We start from the raw sequence: 16,857 nt of genomic DNA on the forward strand, positions 1-16,857 counted from the left end.
ACCTTCCTACCATTGCTACAAATACAAAAAACACACACAAGATGGTTTTCAGCGTCAGCAGCAGAACAGTGAAATGAGCATTTTTGTGTGTGAGGGTTCCAAATTTCCCATCAGATGTATCAGCAGAAGAATTGGGATTTTTTTTTTTTTTTTTTTTTCTTTTTAATGGGAGCAAAGCTGGAGCACATTCACGTTTAAATAGAGCACCATGTTAAATGTGGTTTATTCTACCACAACAAACAAACAAAAAAAACTTTTTGATCTGGAGCTAGTTGCACAAAGATAGATCTAGTCTTACGCTTGCAATAAGCACTGAACTCTGTATGTCTCACAGAACTTATAGAGCGGTGACTAAGACTGATGACCAAATGCACAATGGACTGTGGGTAAAAGACTCCTCTTCACAGAGGAGAAAAGATTGCTAACAAAACAGTTCCACCTAGTGGCACATTACTTTCCCCCAGCTGGAAACCCCATTAATTGTTTATTTATTTTTTGGACGTATCATGTCGTATATGAAATATCAGAAAATTGTGAAAAATGTTCATTACAGATACTGTAAACTGCTTGTTTTATCCCACCAACAGTCCCAAGCCCAGATATATCCAAATAAAAAGTCTTAAAAAACATTTGTATAACTGAACACTGAACCAAACAATTAATCAATATTCAAAATGTCAATACAGATGTGCTGATTTGTTAAGCCTCTTAAAACAGACCAAACATTATTGAAGGTGTTGAACAGCCAACTTAAAGTACCAAATATCTGTTGCCGACTCACAACTCAACAAACATATTGCTGTAGCAAGTAGGTCATTGTCAACTCAAAAATGGGGTTTGTGGCTACTTTTAGTGACTCTCAACAAATCAGCAAGTAATTTTGATGCAACAGACTGTCTTCATCAGATGATTCTTCATCAACAATCTGAAACTACTCCAAAGCTTAGGCTAGTCTCAAACTACATTTATGCAACTGGCTCCTTGTCGTATGGAGAGAGGACACATTAGCACCAAGAGTTCTCAGTCCAAAATTTGCACAGACGTGTGAAAATATTATGTAATGTGTCTTGGGACATGAGATAAAAACAGGTATTGAAACCTCTCAAAGTAGCAGCATATTTCCCTGGCATCTGGGGGGAAAAAGGAAAAAGATTGTTAGCTAAATGAAGAAGTAGATAGCTAAAGATAGCCCAGAGATATAAAAAAAAAAGTAGCTTTTCCCTTCCTTGAAAAGTGATATAAATTCTTGCCTCTGTTGACTTTTTTTTAAATAGGCCTTATAAATATTACAGTACACAAAAAACAAACAAATAAATACAAAATTTAAAACATCAACAGATGAATCCTTAATCATTTTAGAAAATATGATGATCCAACACTCGAAGTTTGCAGTCCCTCATCGAACATTGTCTTATAGGAGGTTTTGAGGAAATCAACATAGTTCTGAATGCTTTGTTTGTGGCTCTCTGATTGGTCCAGGCTGAGCTGCAGGTCCTTCAGACGCACCTCAAACTGTCTCTCCGCCTACAGGTTCAGATAGAGACAGTGGGTTTCCTCCGACATTAGTCAACAACAACACATCTCAGTTTGCATCTAGGATGAATTCAGTACAATCTGAGCATGACTACTCCGTGACTTTCAGTTGCTTTATACTGTATGTTTACAGAAAAGCAGGATACTCACAGTCATCTTACTCTGGCGAAGAAGCCTCAGCTCATTATCCCTTCTGCTTTTCTCTGCTTCCAGCTCCAGGATTTTGGTCTGAAGGGCCTCTTCTCTGGAAAGAGCCTGGTCTTTCACCTTGTTGACCTGGAAACGCGGAAAAACTTTAAATTATCAGACGTAGTGAAACACATCCTTTCCTGTGTACCAGATCTTTTTTCTAGAAACACCGACAGCATCAAAGACTGGAAAGGCACAAAAAGGTTTCAGGAACAGGACACAGGCTGGATTGTGATGTATCAGAACAATCAGAACAATCAGAGAGTGGCAGAACAGATATGTCCTTATATGTATATGTCAGAAATGGTTTCCTTAAAATTTAAAACTGTAAGGTTAAGTGTTATAAAACACTAAAATTAGAATATTTACATTGTTGTAGAGGCTCTTCAAAATCTACTTTTAAAAAAAAAATTGATTTGACTGTTGGGGTGCACTTGTCCTGGTTGACGATGCTAAAAAAAGTAATGTATTTGCATTGTTCAACTGATGGCATTTTGTAACAATCTAGTCGACAGAAGCATACCAACAAATAAGAAAAATAAAACACTTGATGTTTTGTCATCCTTTGTTGATGACTGATGGTGACAGTCGGTTTTTACTCAGACGTCACTAGACTGCCTCCGAGCTGTACCTGTTGCTTAACGTCTGCCAAGGCCGCCTCCAGCTGACGGCTGAGGGCCTGGCACTCTGATGAGCGCTGATCCAGCTGCCGGTTGCTGTAGCTCAGAGCTTCCTCCTGAGCTGCGAGCCTCCGGACGAGCTCCAGGTTGTCCTGCTGCAGCTTGTCCATTTGCCTGCAAACACATACACATACACACACACACACACACACACACACACACACACAATGAAATACACACGTTAATAAAAGGTAAGGCTTAAACAATTTCTATGTCTTAATCTTTACAACATAAACATTTGACTTCTAGAAAACAGACATGAGTGAATGTCTTACTTTTGAAGAGAATTCGCTTTCTCTTGTAGTTGTAAATTGGCTTCATGAATGGACTCTTTCATCTCCACAGATGATCTCAGCAATTTTGTCTGACTCTCCATCTGTATACGCAAAATGTAAAACTCAGAATTGCTATGTTGACATCACTTCAAGTGGTTACGTCCGAATGGAGCAGAAAGGAGGGTTTCACAAACTACCAGCCCATTAAACACTATTTGCCACAATCTTGCAAACACAAAATGGGCAGTTTTCAAAGTACCATTTCAACTTTGCTGGTGTTGGGTTGAAAAAGACTCATGCAGCACAAAACACTCACAACTTCGTACATAGGTACAGATGGTTACAAATTAAACTGCAAGCGGAAACTTTTTAAAATCACAAACATCAAAACTCACGGCAGGACCAGAAAACAAGATGCACCAATAGACACATGGGATTGTACCACTGCCTAGAGCTCAGATGTAGGGAAATGGCTACATTTTACATTCTCTGACCGCCACCTCTCATTATGCACACCTTAACCTGCAGTTGCTTAACGGATTCTGACTTTTCTGAGCACTTCCTCTCTGAGCGTTGCAGGTTCTCCTGGCACTCGAAGAGACTCTGCTCGGCTGCACTCAGTAACTCAGGATAAGCCTTCAATTCCTCCACACGTGCCTGCAGCTGCTGCCTCACCTGGGCTCAAGAGGGGGGTGGCAGAAGGAGTGGAGTGATGGGAGCAGACAAAATATTAGCCTAAAGACTAAAGAAAACTCTCACAGTAAACCATGTCTGCTCAGAGATGATCCTTTAAGCGTGCAAAATATACCAACTTTCCTCCCTTGACTGAGCTTTGGCACTTGTTAGCATTCTAAGTGTTTCGCTGTCCAGAGTTACTGAAGGAAGTTTGGCAATTTGTTCAAACACGTGCAGGTCCAGGTGCAACAAATGTTATGCATATGAAAAAGCAAAATAAGAATCTAACAGCACACTGACTGGCCATTCAACAGCAGGAGGAACGGTGCTGCAGAGGTGCACATACAGGAAAAAGTGCAACAGTACTGTTAGAATTTGTTAGAAAACAGAAAGAAATTAGTCACCTTAAATATCACATACTGTTAAATGTACCAACTGGTTAGCATTAATATTTCTGCACTTTAAGAGCTCAAAACTTTCATAAAATATAGGGGGGGGAAAAAAAAAAAAAAAAACAAAAAAAAAACTTTGTACGGAGAGGCAGGGGGTTACCTTCTCAACCTCCATATCTTTCCCATCACGTGTTTTCTCTGTCTCTCTTAAAATATTTGCATATTTTATCCTCAGATCGTCGATCTCAGCTTGAAGTTCTGCAACCTAGAAAAATAAAAGACAGAACAGTATAATCGTACCCGATGTGCCGTTCCCTACAGCTGAAAACTGCAAACTGGCACTCCTACTGAATCATTAATTCAGCAGTCTCAACTGACCACATTCAGTCTTAAATCTGAAATGTAAATAAAAGACCAGCTAGAATTAATCACTATGATCATACTCCTCTTTGTAAAGCTCTTTTCAAAACACTGTTTTCTAACTGCCTCAGGAAGAAGTACTTGACACAAAACATTGAGTAAAGAGTGAAAATTGAAAACAGCGTTAGAAAAGCACAAAAAATAAATAATTAATGGCATAAGAAGAGAGGATAAAAGGAGTTGTCTGGATAAAAGTAAAAAAAGTTTGTAGTCTGAAAAACTTCTTTTGCTGTGTATTCTTCTGCTGAGTTCTATCAATTATTCAGAAAACAGCATCTTTGATTCACATATGCCTAAAAACACTTCACATTTTCTTTTAGGGTATAATTTGCAGCCATTAATATGCCAAGGTTGATTTTTAAGATGTAAGAAATTACCTTTCTATCAATATTTATTATGCGTGTTGGTCAAATATGGTAAAACAGTGTATGTTAAATTGTGGACATTATTTTTATAAACCCTATGTTTATCCTAAGAGTTTGTTCACTCCAGAACCCGTTTTCTTTCAGACTAGTCAACAAAAATAAAGAAGAAAAAAAAAGTAAGGAGCTCTAATAAATACTGTAAAATTAAATGTCCACCTGATATTGGCACTGTTCTGCTTGATCTTTCCTCTCCTGAGACACAACCTTCTCCTCTACCAGAGAAGACTCACAATCAGCCAGCTGCTGCTCCAACTTAGCGACAGATGCCTGTAATCACACAAACAACTAATTCAATTTATGGATAGAAGTAAAGAAGTCAGAGAGAGAGAGAATACTTTCTCATTCTTGAATATAATGGTGGTGAAACATACTGTATGTGGATCCAGCAAAAATTAACAACATTAAAGATTGACAGTTGTTCATCGGTCATCTGACCAATGACCTTAAACCTCATATCACATGGCTTTATGAATAATTATGGACACCATATTTATGCTGTGGTTTAATGCCTTTGTCTCATGTGCAAGCTGTTTGGCAACCTGTACCTTGAGTGCTGCATTATTGACACTGAGGTCTCCATTTTCAGTCCTGAGTTTTTCAACACGTTGCATCACAGTTTCATAAGCTGCCGTTAGCTCATACTTCTCCTTCTCCAGCCTCGCTGTCAAGTCTGCAGTTTGGCTTTAACGGAGATGCACATGTAACAATAACCAGTGAAAACTGTTAGCTGACACATGCGTATATCCATTTCAACTACATTCTAGAAGGGGTGGTGTGTGTAACAGAGACAAACCTTACCTTTTCAATAACTCTATATGAGCAACAAGCTTGTCTTTCTCATCGGTCATCTGCTCCTTTTGCAGTCTCCTGGAGTCCCTTTCTAAATGGGCACTGGCCAGCTGAGCATCCTTTAGTCCAACAAAGAAAAAGAAAGACGAAAGCCAGATGCTGAACAATGCGACTGTGGATAGAAAAGACAACATTTTTAAAAACCAAAAACAATAGCTGTTTTGACCTCATACCTTTTCCCTCAACTGTGCATAGCATTTCTCAATGGCAGCTTCAAATCTCTCAGCTCTCAGTTTCTGTGCTCGGGTGGCTTTCTTGAGAGATTCTTTGTCCTGAGCGGCCTTCTCAGTCAAAGAGGTGATGGAGCTTCTCAGATCATCGACCTCCATCTTCTGTTCAGTCAGGGTTCTTTCCAGAGTCTAGAGGACACCATGAACCCACAAGAGTATGTTCATAATATTGCACATTTTCTTTAAAGCTGTTTGTCTGGAGAAACGTTGGCTGATAAAGCACACGGATTTTTATACCCGTAGCTGTGTAGTCAGACGATTGTTTTCAGCTTCCTTGTTGCGCAGCTGGCCCTGCAGGTGAGCGCGTGTTGCCTCCACAGACTTTGTCATGTGAACTGCAGTCTTTATGTTCTCCTGTGAAGGCCAACGTGGACGGATGTGTTCAAACGCAATGATTTTGTTAGTCTACAAGAACATCCATATCATCCATATTACTCTATGCTTACCTGTTCTTCTCTCCGGAGATCCATTAGCTCCTCGACTCTTCTTTCTGTCTGACTCAAATCTCTTTTTAAATGCTTGAGGAGAAAAATGACAACAATCACTATATGAGTAGAAAATGGAATTTGCATCATTTTATAGTTCTAATGATATGAAAATGCTCTTTCTGAGAGTGCATTCAATCTCATACAGTAGGTGCCTTTATTTCATGTCTTTCAGTTATCACATCGATTTAGTACCAGTGTGGCTCTGTTGGTATCCCAGCCCTTGGCATTAATTTGACCAGCTCTTACCAACTGAACCATCCATACCATTACACAGTATAAACTATTAACCTCACATAAGTAGATTAAACCTTTTCACAGACTACATCTTAAACCAGGTTGCCACAAAATTAAGCACAAAGCTTTATTCAACTACATGTCAATAAAGTCCTTTCCTTTGAAGCAATGCTTAAATATTATGAAACACTTACCACATTTTCAGTTTCAGCCTTTGTGATTTTCTTCACTAAAATGTCAATCTGTTGGTCGACATCAGTTCGAACAGTCTTTATAGAAAGAGACAGGAGTTATTTAGAATAAGATAAAGGAAAAGGAAAAGAAACACATTTTAACACACGTATCAATTGCTGTTATTAACTTGAGGTAACTACAGTACTACTGTACTACTGTGCTACCCTGAAAAATATTTGATGTTGAGTGTATTGTAAACAACCTCTGCATCCTGAAGCTGTTTCAGTTTCTTTCGAACAGATTTATTTATTCGTCTAAAATCCTCCAACTTCTCCAACAAGAGTCCTCTCTGCCTTGTAATTTGGGGCTTATCTATAGCAGACTGTCTCGAATCCTTAATTGACAGAGAAACAGAAACAACAGTTACATTATTAGGTCACGAATATTATATATTATTATATGTTATGTTTAATGTAGGTGAAATGTTCTGGCTTCCCACATGGAAGGCCCATGTTTGAACCCATTTGATGTGTGCAGAATTGCAACAAACACACAGCAAATTCATCTTCCATTGCATCTTTAAAAGACACGAGTTGTATGGCTGCAGAGTTGGCAGCTGCTTCTGCATCCATCAGTATTTTCAGGAAAGGGCTCCTTCCACTGACAAAGTCTCCTTTACTAAATGAAAAAAAGGAAGACAAGAAATTGCTTTAAATCACTTAGGCTGCGGCTGCTGGCCAGTGGATGCTTAGCCTCACATGTATGTTCAGGGCTGTATGTTCAAATGTTCATGCATCATAGGACCTCACCAACTGATACCAGCCTCTGGGGTTCTTGTCTTGAGACTGCTGCGTGCCCTGCCCCTTCTCCCCAGCTCACGAGAGCTATCTAGATCACCACAAGTAAGAGGGAGATCCTCCCTGGTACAGCTGAACCCAAGGGGGGGACTCTGGAGTTCATCCTCTGGAGACATACCTCTTACTAATGACACAGCAACGTACTGTCATAAAGAATAAATTAGTTTTAACAAGCAGAGGACAGGATGTTAGTTCACACTAGATTGCTTTTAAAATTAGTTTAGTTACCCTGCATAGCTCAGTTTGCATATTATTATGAAGGACTGTAAGACTTGTTGTCAAGCAAGCTAACTAAGCTTACTCCATAGCAACAGACGAGGCCGGGTTAAGTGGCTGCTAGGCTTTACGCTACACTAAAGACAGCAACCACTCTACCGAGCAAATCCACTGACAACTACATTAGGGTTACTGGAACTAAAACCCAGTAATCCCTTACCAAAAAAACCCACTGTAGAAAACAGTAACTATTACTTACGCTCTCGCCTTGTGTTCCCAGTGAACAACGCTACTCCAAACTGAAGAATACCCTCTCAAAGGGTCGAACCGGATTGGTTAGCTCTCAGGCAACGTAATGACATCGACTTATTTTCTCGCTGCTGATTTGTTCCCTAAAGGTTAAGTGGGCGGGGCTACATTTGATTTAAGTTACGAACAGCCAATGAACAAAAGAAAACAAAGAGCCCGGTTGAAACCATAGAAACGAGAATGATGTTTACTGCCAGGGCAGACCATACTCGGGTAACATCAAGTTACGAAGATTAACATTCTGTACATTTCATTGCTTGAAACCCCAAATACCCAGAATCGTATCGTTTTATATAAATACTCAGCTAAAACTGAGTGTTATTTATCTTGTTTTGGTGGCATAGCTTGGCAGTTCCAGGGCTTCTTCAGTTAAAGTTAGCTGGTTAGCTAATGCTCGCCTTCTGTTGAGTGGAAATGTTCAAAGCAAAAATACTTTTTATTGGTCCCAGTGAGGTAAGTAAATGCCTTTCTATCTCGGCAGCGTGCCCCGTTTTTACTGTCAGATGTAGGCAACTAGATAATAGTTTTAACAGTGAAAGCGTAAGGCAGCTTTTATGTGGTTAGCTCGTATGACGTTAGCTGAAAGTACTTACAATGCTCAGCACCCTATACGATGCTCACAAACTGATGTTCTGCTGCATTAAAAACACAAAAACATCAGAAGTGTATGCTTGCATCAAAAACCAACAAACCTGTGTGAGGTCATCAAAGGTGACTACATAGCTTTATATGTGTGTGCAATGTTAACTAAGAAGCAAGCAAAGAAGCCCTGAAGGTAACTAAGCAGATTTACTCAGTTACTGTACAGTGTTAAGTGCTTGTACAGTGCTTTACTTGAATATTTCCATGTTATGCTACTGTCTACTTCTTCTCCACTACATTTCAGATGGAAATATTGTATTTTGTGCCCCACCACATTTATAATATATATAAAAAATGTATCTGACAGCTGTACTTACTAGTTACTTTGCAGGTTAATATTTTACAAAAAACACATGATAAGTATATGACACATTGCTATAGATTAAACTGCCTACCAGTATATAAAGCAGTTTAAATGAGGTCCACCGTGACCAGCTACGGTATTAAAATTCTGCTTACAATTTAAGGCTACAGTAATAATGGTTTAATGTTACACTAAAAGATGGAAATCTGCCTGCATTATGAGTACTTTACTTTTGATACTCAAGGTACATTTTGGTAAGATTACTTTCATCCTTTCTCTTAAGTAAAAGTGTTGTATTGTTCTAGGCTGTTCAGCAGTCTGACCGACAGCTGTTAACACAAGTAAAAGCAGTAATAGACCTTTTCATAGCAGACGTTTTGATGTCGTTGCAGGAAAATCATAGGTTTAACTATTTACATTAATGATGGATGTGTTCCCTTTGGTTGTTCCATTAAGCCATACTGGACACACAACCACTGGAATGCATCTATTAAGGTTATTAATTACACCCTGTGTGTGTCCTCCTGCTATAATGTTCAAATGTCTGCCATGAAATAGGTCTACACCACAATGTCACTCTACTCCACTGCGAAAAAAAATTAATGTGCCTCGCTTGCTTTGAAGTGTGAAAATGTCTGTTCAAATTTACTGTTAGAAGTAAAATTTCATTTTACTGCTGACAGGTCAAAGTATTGTTCATAAAATCTTTATCTGCAAATAACAATTAAATACATCTGTAAAACAAGTGGCATTAAATGCAGTATTTCTCTCCGAAATATTGTGGAGTTAAGTAAAAGAATAAAGTTGCAAAAAAAAAAAAAATACCTTGAAATTGTATTCAAGTACAATATTTGAATTAATATACTTTACTTTTCAACTCTGCCACGGGGTTAAGGTGTTCTTGCACTGACTGTTGCACTGGTCTGTCTATCTTTCAGAGTGGGAAAACGGTTCTTACAAATTTTCTCTCTGACACAATGGAAAATGTGGGAGGTGAATACAGACCTACTCAGGGAGTCAGGTACAAACTGTGTGTCGACTTTGGTGCTTTACACCTGGTACAGAAAGTTTAACCCAACTGTATAAATCAGTGAAAATATGGAAATAACATTATCTAACTGAATGCTTGGAGGGCTGGTTTCAAATATTGTGTTAAATCAATCACTTCCATGATTAGATAATTAGCTCTAACCTGTCTGGATCAGCCTAAAATACTGCACAACAAAATCAAAATATCCTTGGAGGTATGATTTACTCATGTTACACAAAACACATGCATGGTTTTCATTTGCTTCAAGGATACTGGAATTTGAATCACAAGCTGAAGGCAGTGGTGACAACAAGACATGTGAGGTTGAACTTTGGGATTGTTCAGGAGATTTCAAGTAAGTTAAATATCATTAACCCATTTTCAGTTAACAAAGGCTTAGATTGTAACCTGTCCCATCTCGTAATTTGTGATAAGAAAAGTTCTAATACTTTCCATAACTGTTTTCCTTTTTCTATATTCTCTTCATCCAGATTTGAATCATGCTGGCCTGCACTCATGAAGGACTCCAGTGGTGTGGTGATCATTTTTAATCCGGATGTTCCAAGTCACCTCAAAGAAATAGAGACGTGGTATTCGATGTTCATCTCCTCTCAGGGTTTGCAGGACAATCAGTGCTTACTCATAGCCCACCACAAACCCGGCAGCGGAGTAGAAGATGGACGCCTGCCTTTAGGTAACCCCACTTCAGGCCTCCCAGAGCCATTGCATGAGTTCATATTATTATTATTTCTCAGCTGACATGTTCATTCTTTCTGATGCAGCCTCACATTTGAGCAGACTGCCACTTATTCACTCCAACCTGGAGGAGGAACCAGAGGACGTGAGGCAAGCTTTCTGCAGATACTTGGGAAATGTTGTAAATACAATGTCAGAGAGTCGGGAGAGAGAGGAGATGTCAATCATTACATAAGGGCAAAATCTATAAAATATGCACCTTAATGAAGAAAAATAATGCTGGCATCGGCAATCTCTGTGTATGTAACAGTCACCAACACTTCTCATTTTTAAGTAAATTATACATCTTTAGTCATTCAGCTGTGCATAAATCTCTCAAAACCCCTTTCAAACTCTAATATTTTCCTAAAGTTTGATGTTCTTGTTCATTTTTGGTCTTGAATAAAATATAACCTTACTCAATCTAGAAAACAGTACTCAAGAGATACAAAATATACTTTTGACGATAGACATCTGTTTATTTGAAAATTTAGTGCAGGCTGTTGAGAATGTGACAATTAGAAGTGCAGAGGGAGAAAGAACAGTCCAATATTTAGACGTCATATCCAATAATGCCTCCTTTGCCAATGCACTCTCCAATGTAGAACCACATCAGTACCTCCGTGGTCACAAGTCCATTCCTTAAGGCATCCTATAAAAGAAATAAAAAACACTTTCAGTTAAGAAAACTGCTTTAATGACAGTATCGAAAATTACAGGAAGAGTTGTGATAGTTTACATTTAAATGAGACATGACAATGTAACATGAAAGATAAACTGTAAACAGTAAAAAGTAGTCCCCTTCCATGCATACAATTACACACTACCAGTCACAGGACACACACTATAATTATATACACACCAGGGCTGCCTTGGTAGTCGGTGTTACCGGTGTCCCACGGTGTCCCACGGTGTTCAGGCACACACCAATTAAATAACTTGCCGACCCCCCCACTGTCTTTTTTCTTTTTATAGACATAAAACCCATTTGGTTAATTTTTGCTTATCAGTGGTAGCGCTCACGTTCTTCAAATAAAAAAACTAATTGGTAAAACACTAGTTATCAATACTTAGTCAGACGCTAGAATTTTAAACTGAAAGCGTCTGCTCCATTCAGCAGCAGAGAAGAGTGGCGAAGCCTTATCACGTGATGAGAGGAGAGTCGACCGACAAGACAATGGTGGACGATTAGGTGTCACAGAGAAAAGCCAAAATGCCCATTTGGCAGTATTTCAGATTTAATCCCAATGCCAACAGGGAACATGATAAAATTAATGAGGCAATCTGCAAACTTTGTCTGGTGAAGGTGGCAGCATTCGGAGGTAAGATGCATTTGTTTTGTTCAAAAAGTAAGGAGAAGATCTAGAGATCTAATGTTAAAGATCAAAGCAAGCACCCTGCAGATATTGAGCTGACACACGTCTTTTCTTGTAAAATGTCGGGTGTAATTGGTAACACTGCAATTGTCACAAGTTTATTATCCGATGGGAAAATTTCCACACCGTGGCACTGCTAAAACACACACAAAAAAGTATCTCATCATCCATCCAGGTCAGCTTCAAGTATGTCATTGAAGTATGTGTAATTATTAGCATTTTATCCCCGACATCTCTGCACAAATGATTTGTTTTATCTTCGCGGTGTTTTTTTTTCAATTATTTTTCCATTGAACTAACTAAGATGGTATTTAGTCACCCTACACTCGTATTTTATTTGTGTGGTCCACACAGTTTGTTTCTATTGTCTTATTCAATTATTCAGTCATTTCAATTCTATATATAAATGTATAAATGTCAACTGTAGAACTGGTGTAAACAACACACTGAGGACTGGACATCTGAGCCAAGGGACCAACCATGTACTGAATCTTGCATGCACAAATTCAAGTTACATCCAGATATAATTAATGCGTTCTTCAAAACAACATTCTGTGATTATATACAGTGTGCAACAACTAAAAACTGGCATTTTGGCTTTGGACTTTCATAGTGTGATAAAAAGAAAAATTAAGACCTTATACTGCTTCTTTATATTGGAGTAATGACTTCAAGACTGTAGCAGTTAATTCATCGTTTAGTGGAGAAATTGGAACCAGTACATGTTTACCATTTTTGCCTGATATATTAGTCCAATTACGAATCAATATTGCATGATTAAACGACTAATCGCGTCAGGTCTACATTGCTTCAAACTATAGTTTGTGGGGCCTTAACGCCCCCATGTTTCACAACAGACCGAACAGGTGAGACCACATATAGATTATATCTGCTCCTAATTCAAGCCGGTGTACCTTTTGTAGAATTGAGCCAATAAAAAAGTTCATTCACCTGTTGTTGACTTTGCAGCACAGGGCACGAACACTCCCAAATTACAGTGAAGCAGTTGTCAAACTTGTAAGGACTCACCTTCACTGTGGTTTGTCCCAGGCGTCCTGACTGGAAGCTCTTGATGAGGCCTGAAGCGGCCTTGATGGCTTTGGGGATCTCAGCCGGAGACGGTGGGACGAGCTCCACTCGGGCATAGTGCCAGAAGGTCGCTAGTCGGGGTTTGGAGTAGGTGACAGCGGCTGCAAGTGACAAGCACAAATTGTCTTAGGGAATACGTTAGCTAAGAAGCAGAAAAGTCAAAAGCCACCGAGCCATTTCGCCTCTCTTCTACAATAATCTAGCGGAAAGATAACAACTTTGTATAGAAAACCAGTTACAGTGGTTGATTCGTGCATTGACACCTAGTGGTCATCATATCAGAGGTCACATTGAAGTTTTGCGGCTATAAACAAGCTGTAACAACGTGACCTAGCTGGTGTTCTAAGGAATACTCCACTACCTCAGTTTGTCATGAGAAAAAGAGCGAATAAGCTTACCGCCGATTAAAGTAGGTACTTTTGCAACGACTTTCTGTACTGCCTGAGCCATTGTTAAGACCAGACAGGACACCAGAAAAAAGGAAAGAAGAAAAGTTTCCGGGTAAGTGATTTCAAAATAAAGGGTGTTCAAAAATGCAAGGAATACATTGTATTTTCAAAATAAAAGGACTAAAAAGCAAAGAATAAAATAAAACCTGTCATATATATATATATGATATATATATATATATATATATATAGGAAAACAAACCCGACCATTATTTAATAAAGCAGAATTATTAAAGAGGCAAAGCAAGGCAACTTTGTATATTTGAGGCAAAGAAATGCACGATATTTAGAAACACAATAAATTAAAATAAAAGTGCAGTAAAGAAACCAAATATTTAAAAGTACAGCATAACAGCAGAGTTTTCACTTTAGATTTAAAAGTGGCTTGAATTATGCTGACTTTAAAGAAAGGAATGGATTTTGATTTTAATGTAACCAGTGTAGGGTACCTGCTTGGAAATTAATGCCACAGATAAAGCTCTCCACGGAATGTTTGATTGCACTGTTTCCCTTTAACCATTGTTTCTGATGTGCAGTGGTAGCCGATAATTGGAGTACATGCATCTATGGTTTAATTTTGCCAGTACTAGAAAGCCATGAGTTGTCTAGTACTGGTTGCCCTCATGAGCCATGAGGCCCTCATGAGCCAAGAGGGTGGATGGTTGTCAGTGATGTATGATTTTTACTTTTTATTATATTTTCATGTCACTTGTTGCTGTGCAAACCTTAATGTAGAACACATTGAGGTTACTTGTAATGGAATATGTGCTATATAAATAAATGTGCCTTTTCTTGCCTCATGGGGGAGTTCTTCAACTCCCTAAGCCCATAAAACCTTCGATGGTTTTCATCATTACAAACTCTGGGTGCACATTCAAACACTGTTAGAACCCACAGAACTTTATTTTGAACTCTAATCAAATTGTCACAGTTTCCAAAAACACCAATATGTCAGCCTGAATTATTGGGAAATGTCTTTAGAAGAAAAAAAGGGTAAACAATTTTCGATTTCAGCATCATCTCAAAGTATTTTGTGTACAAGCAGAGGCAAAATACATAAAGGTATGTAATGTTGTCAGACAGTGTGAAATAGTCTTTAGTTAACCTTGAGAATATCTGAGTAAATTTTAGGTAAATATTGAGGTTAAACATTATGAGAATGAACTTAATTTCTTTTAACCAATTTTAAGGACTGTAAAATCCAGAGAGTCTTATGCCCTTCTGAAATTTTAGTGATCGTACAGCACACTGCTCATTAAAGAGCTATATGTTAGTTCCACACAGTGAAACAGAAGGACTGTGTGAGTCATAGAAACAGACTGAAACAGACAGAAATATACATAGACAGACAGGAAGACAAAACAGACAGGAAAGGAGGCTACAGTGAATGAGTAAATCTTGCCTTTCATGGTCTTAAATGGCTAGTAAATGGAGATGAGATTAAATCAAATTGCATCACTACCTCAGCCTTGGCAATCAACACAAATACACACATTTGGTGATAGAGCAGCTGTACAGGCCAGTAATGAGTCTTATCCGTCCTCGGGGGAGGGAAGAAAGATACGGACATCATCCAGTCCTCTGTGTTTATCTGTGTGGAAGTGTCAAGTTGATTGCCAAGTCCGTGGTGATGAGGTCATTTGTTTTACTTTCACACGTAGCTATTTTAGAATTTGAGACATCAAAACAGATTCTTTCATTGCATGACTCTTCTCTCCAATTAGCATCTTAATAGTCTTTTTCTCTCGCTGTCTGTTGTCACTGTTTCTCGCCCTGTTCAGATATAGTATCTGTAGCCACATATCCAGACTGTGTAGGTAATTTATGAGAAACAAAATGGAGTTCACAACTTGTATAAAAACCTCAAATACACTCTTATTGGATTTTGCTTAACTGCTTGCCAATTTTGTCTCTGGGAATCTGTGCTCATACAGCTTGAGAAGAGGATTATTGTGTTTATTTGCAAATTGGATAAAGCTATAAAACTCAAATGTGGAAAAATTAGATGAGTGGATGATATACTACTTCAGTTAGGTAAGCTGTGTATAGCAAATGATCCAAAATTGCCTAAGGATTTTTTCAATGCACATGTGAACAAATTTCTTTCTATATCACAAATTTGGACAAACATACAAAGAGTGATTGAAAAGTTCATGGCCTAAGGTAGAAGGAATCCATTTTAGTAAACAGAGCATATTTATTTTTCAACGTAGTCCCCTTCAACATTTACACACTTAGTCCAGCGATCGTGGAGCATATGGATCCCTTCTTTGTAGAACTTGGCATCTTGGACCTCCAGAAGGTGGTCCACAGCAGCTGTGGTCATCATCACTGTCAAAATGGTGACCACTGAGCTCCTTCTTAATCTTGGGGAACAGGTAGTAGTCTCAGGGTGCAAAATCAGGTTAATAGGGCGGGTGTTGCCACTGTGGACTTGTGGGCTGGGACATTGTCTTGGTGGAAGAGCACTCCTGTTCTCAGTTTCCCACACCAAATCTTCTTGATTCTCTCCGGTAGCTCAAGAGAGCAGCGTAGTAGGCCCCTGTAATGGCGCGACCCTTTTCCGGGTAGTCCACCAACAGCACTCCCTTTGCATCCCAGAAAACAGAGGCCGTCACCTTGCCTACAATCACTGATCTGGCTTTCTTGGGAGCTGGAGACTCTGGGTATTTCCATTGTTTCAATTGTTCTTTCATCTCTGTTTTGAAGTGGTTAGCCCCAAGTCTCATCAATGGTTATGAACTGCTAGAGAAATCTCTCAGGATCCACCTCAAAAAAGGCAAGATATTCCTTTGATGGTTGTGCTGAATCCTCTTTTCATCAGGTCCAAGGCAGTTTTGGGACCCAGCCAGCTGATACCTTGGTTATATTGAGTTTGTTGTGGATTACTGCATGGATACGTTCCTGTGAGATACCCAGCTATGTTGCAATGTACAGTTGTGTTATTCGTCAATCTGTCAAGATCATGTCATGGATCTTGTCAATGGTCTCCTGTGTGATGACAGTGACGGGCTCATTTCAGCTCATTATCTTGTTTTGAAAGGCCTGCAAATTAACTGTTTCAGTTCAGTCCCACCACTCTTGCCACAGCAGGCAGGTGGTTTGAATGAAAAAGCTCTTAAACCTGACTATGCACTACCTGCCCAGCACCAAATGCCTAACGGTTATAGTGACTAGTTGAACAAAGTGGAGCATTTAGGAGCTAAAAAGACAGATATTTCACTCAGGGGTTGGTGGAGACCAAAACAGAGCTAGAAGGAGAGTGAATATCAGACTTATATTCAGG

The 16,857-nt window shown here is 38.9% G+C and overlaps 3 protein-coding genes across 5 annotated transcripts; 1 reads left to right on the forward strand and 2 right to left on the reverse strand.

The window, feature by feature from the left end:
• Positions 1 to 151: 151 nt before the first annotated feature.
• Positions 152 to 7,972, reverse strand: LOC120798528 (outer dense fiber protein 2-like). The gene is made up of 16 exons (XM_040142855.1): positions 7,897 to 7,972; positions 7,374 to 7,564; positions 7,119 to 7,242; positions 6,827 to 6,958; positions 6,585 to 6,659; positions 6,115 to 6,186; positions 5,906 to 6,022; positions 5,612 to 5,797; positions 5,388 to 5,497; positions 5,135 to 5,270; positions 4,746 to 4,856; positions 3,905 to 4,009; positions 2,678 to 2,778; positions 2,354 to 2,516; positions 1,684 to 1,809; positions 152 to 1,524 (listed from the first exon to the last, which is right to left on the reverse strand). The coding sequence occupies exons 2-16, from the start codon at positions 7,535 to 7,537 to the stop codon at positions 1,351 to 1,353; spliced, it is 1,896 nt and encodes a 631-aa protein (XP_039998789.1). The 5' UTR covers positions 7,538 to 7,564; positions 7,897 to 7,972; the 3' UTR covers positions 152 to 1,350.
• Positions 7,973 to 8,100: 128 nt separating this feature from the next.
• Positions 8,101 to 11,028, forward strand: ift22 (intraflagellar transport 22 homolog (Chlamydomonas)). 3 transcript variants are annotated; one of them, XM_040142676.1, is made up of 6 exons: positions 8,101 to 8,159; positions 8,291 to 8,399; positions 9,831 to 9,913; positions 10,191 to 10,277; positions 10,414 to 10,616; positions 10,705 to 11,028. In XM_040142676.1, the coding sequence occupies exons 2-6, from the start codon at positions 8,361 to 8,363 to the stop codon at positions 10,851 to 10,853; spliced, it is 561 nt and encodes a 186-aa protein (XP_039998610.1). In that variant the 5' UTR covers positions 8,101 to 8,159; positions 8,291 to 8,360; the 3' UTR covers positions 10,854 to 11,028. The 3 variants fall into 3 exon arrangements, with proteins under 3 accessions (XP_039998610.1, XP_039998609.1, XP_039998611.1); XM_040142675.1 differs by having other exon boundaries at positions 8,108 to 8,399; XM_040142677.1 differs by lacking the exon at positions 8,291 to 8,399 and having other exon boundaries at positions 8,108 to 8,159.
• Positions 11,029 to 11,112: 84 nt separating this feature from the next.
• Positions 11,113 to 13,652, reverse strand: LOC120798442 (ATP synthase subunit g, mitochondrial-like). The gene is made up of 3 exons (XM_040142678.1): positions 13,521 to 13,652; positions 13,063 to 13,223; positions 11,113 to 11,309 (listed from the first exon to the last, which is right to left on the reverse strand). The coding sequence occupies exons 1-3, from the start codon at positions 13,570 to 13,572 to the stop codon at positions 11,211 to 11,213; spliced, it is 312 nt and encodes a 103-aa protein (XP_039998612.1). The 5' UTR covers positions 13,573 to 13,652; the 3' UTR covers positions 11,113 to 11,210.
• Between the last annotated feature and the right edge of the window lie 3,205 nt (positions 13,653 to 16,857).

The sequence above is a fragment of the Xiphias gladius genome, chromosome 14, assembly GCF_016859285.1.
Source record: "Xiphias gladius isolate SHS-SW01 ecotype Sanya breed wild chromosome 14, ASM1685928v1, whole genome shotgun sequence".
Lineage (NCBI taxonomy): Eukaryota > Metazoa > Chordata > Actinopteri > Istiophoriformes > Xiphiidae > Xiphias > Xiphias gladius.